The 2,500-nt window shown below is 56.7% G+C and overlaps 1 protein-coding gene across 16 annotated transcripts in view; it reads left to right on the forward strand.

Annotated features, from left to right (window-relative positions):
- SRRM1 (serine and arginine repetitive matrix 1) overlaps positions 1 to 2,500 on the forward strand; it is a 32,994-nt gene that overhangs the window by 1,505 nt on the left and 28,989 nt on the right. For 14 of the 16 annotated variants that reach the window (XM_040618984.1, XM_040618993.1, XM_040618986.1 and 11 more), the window contains exon 1: positions 739 to 902. The exons of 1 other annotated variant lie outside the window; for it this stretch is intronic. In XM_040618984.1, the coding sequence (XP_040474918.1) occupies positions 882 to 902 (21 nt within the window). In that variant the 5' untranslated portion in view covers positions 739 to 881. Of the gene's footprint in view, positions 1 to 737; positions 903 to 2,500 lie in introns of those variants that run through there. One more of the 16 variants, XM_040618999.1, reaches the window with a different exon arrangement.

Consider the following 2,500-nt stretch of genomic DNA (forward strand, 5'->3'; position numbering starts at 1 on the left):
GGGGGGGGGGGGGGGGGTGTAACTTTATGAATTATGGCCAGAGGGACACCCGCCTTCTGGCGCTGGGCGGCAGTGTGGCGCCGGCACGCGATGCCGGAGGCCCTCTGGGCCAGGGCAGGGCGCCGAGGCGGCAGGGCGGCCCACCAGGCCCACGCCCAGGCTCAGGGCCACGGCTCTCTCGCCCGCTTCCTGCCCGTCGGCCGAAGCCGAAACTCCTCTACCCGGCCTTTTCAGGCTCCTCCCCAAACGAGTGAACTGTGTGGAGACGAGGGGCGAGCCGAGGAAACGGCCACAGTGCACACTTCATTCATACTATACAGTTCTACGGCTTCAGAGTCGATCTTAATAACTGGTAAACTCGTAAAAGCAACACAATCACAACTTTTACGATGGCACGAGAGGCCGCCAGGCCTCTCTCCCGCGCGCGAGCCGCCTCGCCGGCGTCACTCTGAGGTAACAGCCTTTCTCTTCAATCGCTCCATGGCACCCCCAAGGCGGGAGGCCTCCTCCACTACGGGTCGAAGGATGGGTCAAGTCACGCTGCGCGAACAAGGCTGATCCAGCGCCACAAAAGGATTCGCAGGGCGGGGCGACCCGACGACGCTCTCTCTTGTTTTCATTGGCTGCGATCGCGAGACTCTCCTCCCGGACTGGCTACTTGGGAGCCTCGGAGACGGCAGCAGCCCGCCCCTTGGGCGCGCGTGCGCACGCGTGGCGGGTGCTCACCGCACTGAGCAGGCGCGGCCTCGTGTCGGCTGAAGGGGCGGGTGGAGCGGCGCGCGCTGCGTCCCGGCGCTCGGCTTTCCCTGCCGGTCCCGCCCTCCGTCGCGGCGGCGCGGTGTATCTTGGGATAGGGAGCGATCTCCGAGCGAGGCAGCAAGATGGACGCGGGATTCTTCCGCGTAAGTAGAAGCGCGGGGATCTGGGGTGAGGTGAGGGGCTCATCGGTAAGGCCCGGCAGGGGGCCTAAACTCGGGACGGTGTGGCCAGCGAGGAGAGGCTTCGAAGATCCTGATGATCTTCGTGCCAGCGGACGCTCCCCCCTGCCCTGCGGCGGAGACCGGTGCGCCCCTGCGCAGTCTCCTCCTCCGGGATCGTCCCCCCTACGCGGCAGCGACGGTCGCCGGAAAATGGCGGCGGGAATGGGCCGGAGCGGTACCCCGCCGCCTGCCTGCCTGGTGGGGCCTGCAGGCCGAGCCGCGCGCGCCGCCGGGTCCTGGGGCCTAGTTGGGCCGCGAGGAGGAAGTCCCTGGGGGAAGGCCGTAGGGAAGCCCTGAGGTGTGACTGGCGGCGGGAGGATCCTGGAGAGTACGGTTTTGGGGGTACCGCCCCAGGAGAGCGTGTTAGGGAGGACAGGAAACGGCGTTCGGCGGCTTCTCTTGAGAGAGCGGCGCCGACCCCCCCCTCCCCCGTCCTCCCTCCTGGTCCTAAGTCTTCGCGAAGGCGCGGGGTCAGAGTTCGCGGGAACTCCCGCCCAATTTGATACTCCTTTAGGGAGGAGAACTCCGGTAATAGGTAGTTGGAACGTTTGAATCTGAGATTCTCTAAGGGCAACGGGTGCGACAAAAAGTGTGCACGTGTATGGAGGCAGGGGGGTGGATCAGCTCTCTTTCTAGCGCACAGCCGCCCACCCCCGTTTGTTACACTCTTTTGAAGTACGCTGGAGAAAAGGGGCCTCTTACCCAGGTTCTCCCGTGGCCGCGCGCCCAGCACCTGCAGGCGGGGAAGCTATCTCATCGAAGTTGGTGCTCAGGGCCCAGACAAGACTTTATCAAGCTCGTACTGCTGGAACCTGTTTGTCCCATGTTCCACTCCTGTAGGAAATGATTACCTGGTAGAGATCCAGATGGGTGGGAAGTGACACTAAATAGGACTAGAGTTTGTAAATGCTTTTGATGCAGAACGGACCAGTGGTTTTGGTCAAAATCTATACTTTATGTAACGTAAGTTGGCTCTTTCCACTCCCGGAGCGTATAATACGCAGTTTGCGTGTTTTTAAAGGGAAAGTTGAAAGGGGAAAGACCAAGACTTGAAAGAACATAACTCTTGACATTCTAAAGCCGACGTTGAAATTCTTTGGCTTTACTTGTACCAACTAGTTTTTCATCAAAAGTTGCAGTATTATTCCAAGCACCTACTTAAAATAGGCAGTTGTTTGTTCTTATGTGTGCAAACGATACTGTAGTTATTTCTGTAATGATAGTTTCAATTGAGAGCTTATCAAATTTCTATTCTGTTGATGAACTCGTTTTCTAATTTCCATCAAAGAATTTTGTAGTAAGTACTCAATATTCCTGTGATCCAAATTAATATTTTGACACAAAAGCCTATTATGATTTTTGTTCTTTATTTCCAATGGAAAGGAGTTCCAATAGAAAAAGAACACAGTGGTTGATAAGTTTTAAAACAACCTTTGCTTTTGGTGTAAAAATCTGGAAGAAAAGGGTGAGTTTTTATATACTACCTATAATTCCTTAGAGGAGTTGACTGGATTTAAACT

This window comes from Ursus maritimus, unplaced genomic scaffold (genome assembly GCF_017311325.1).
Source record: "Ursus maritimus isolate PB19 unplaced genomic scaffold, ASM1731132v1 scaffold_32, whole genome shotgun sequence".
NCBI lineage: Eukaryota > Metazoa > Chordata > Mammalia > Carnivora > Ursidae > Ursus > Ursus maritimus.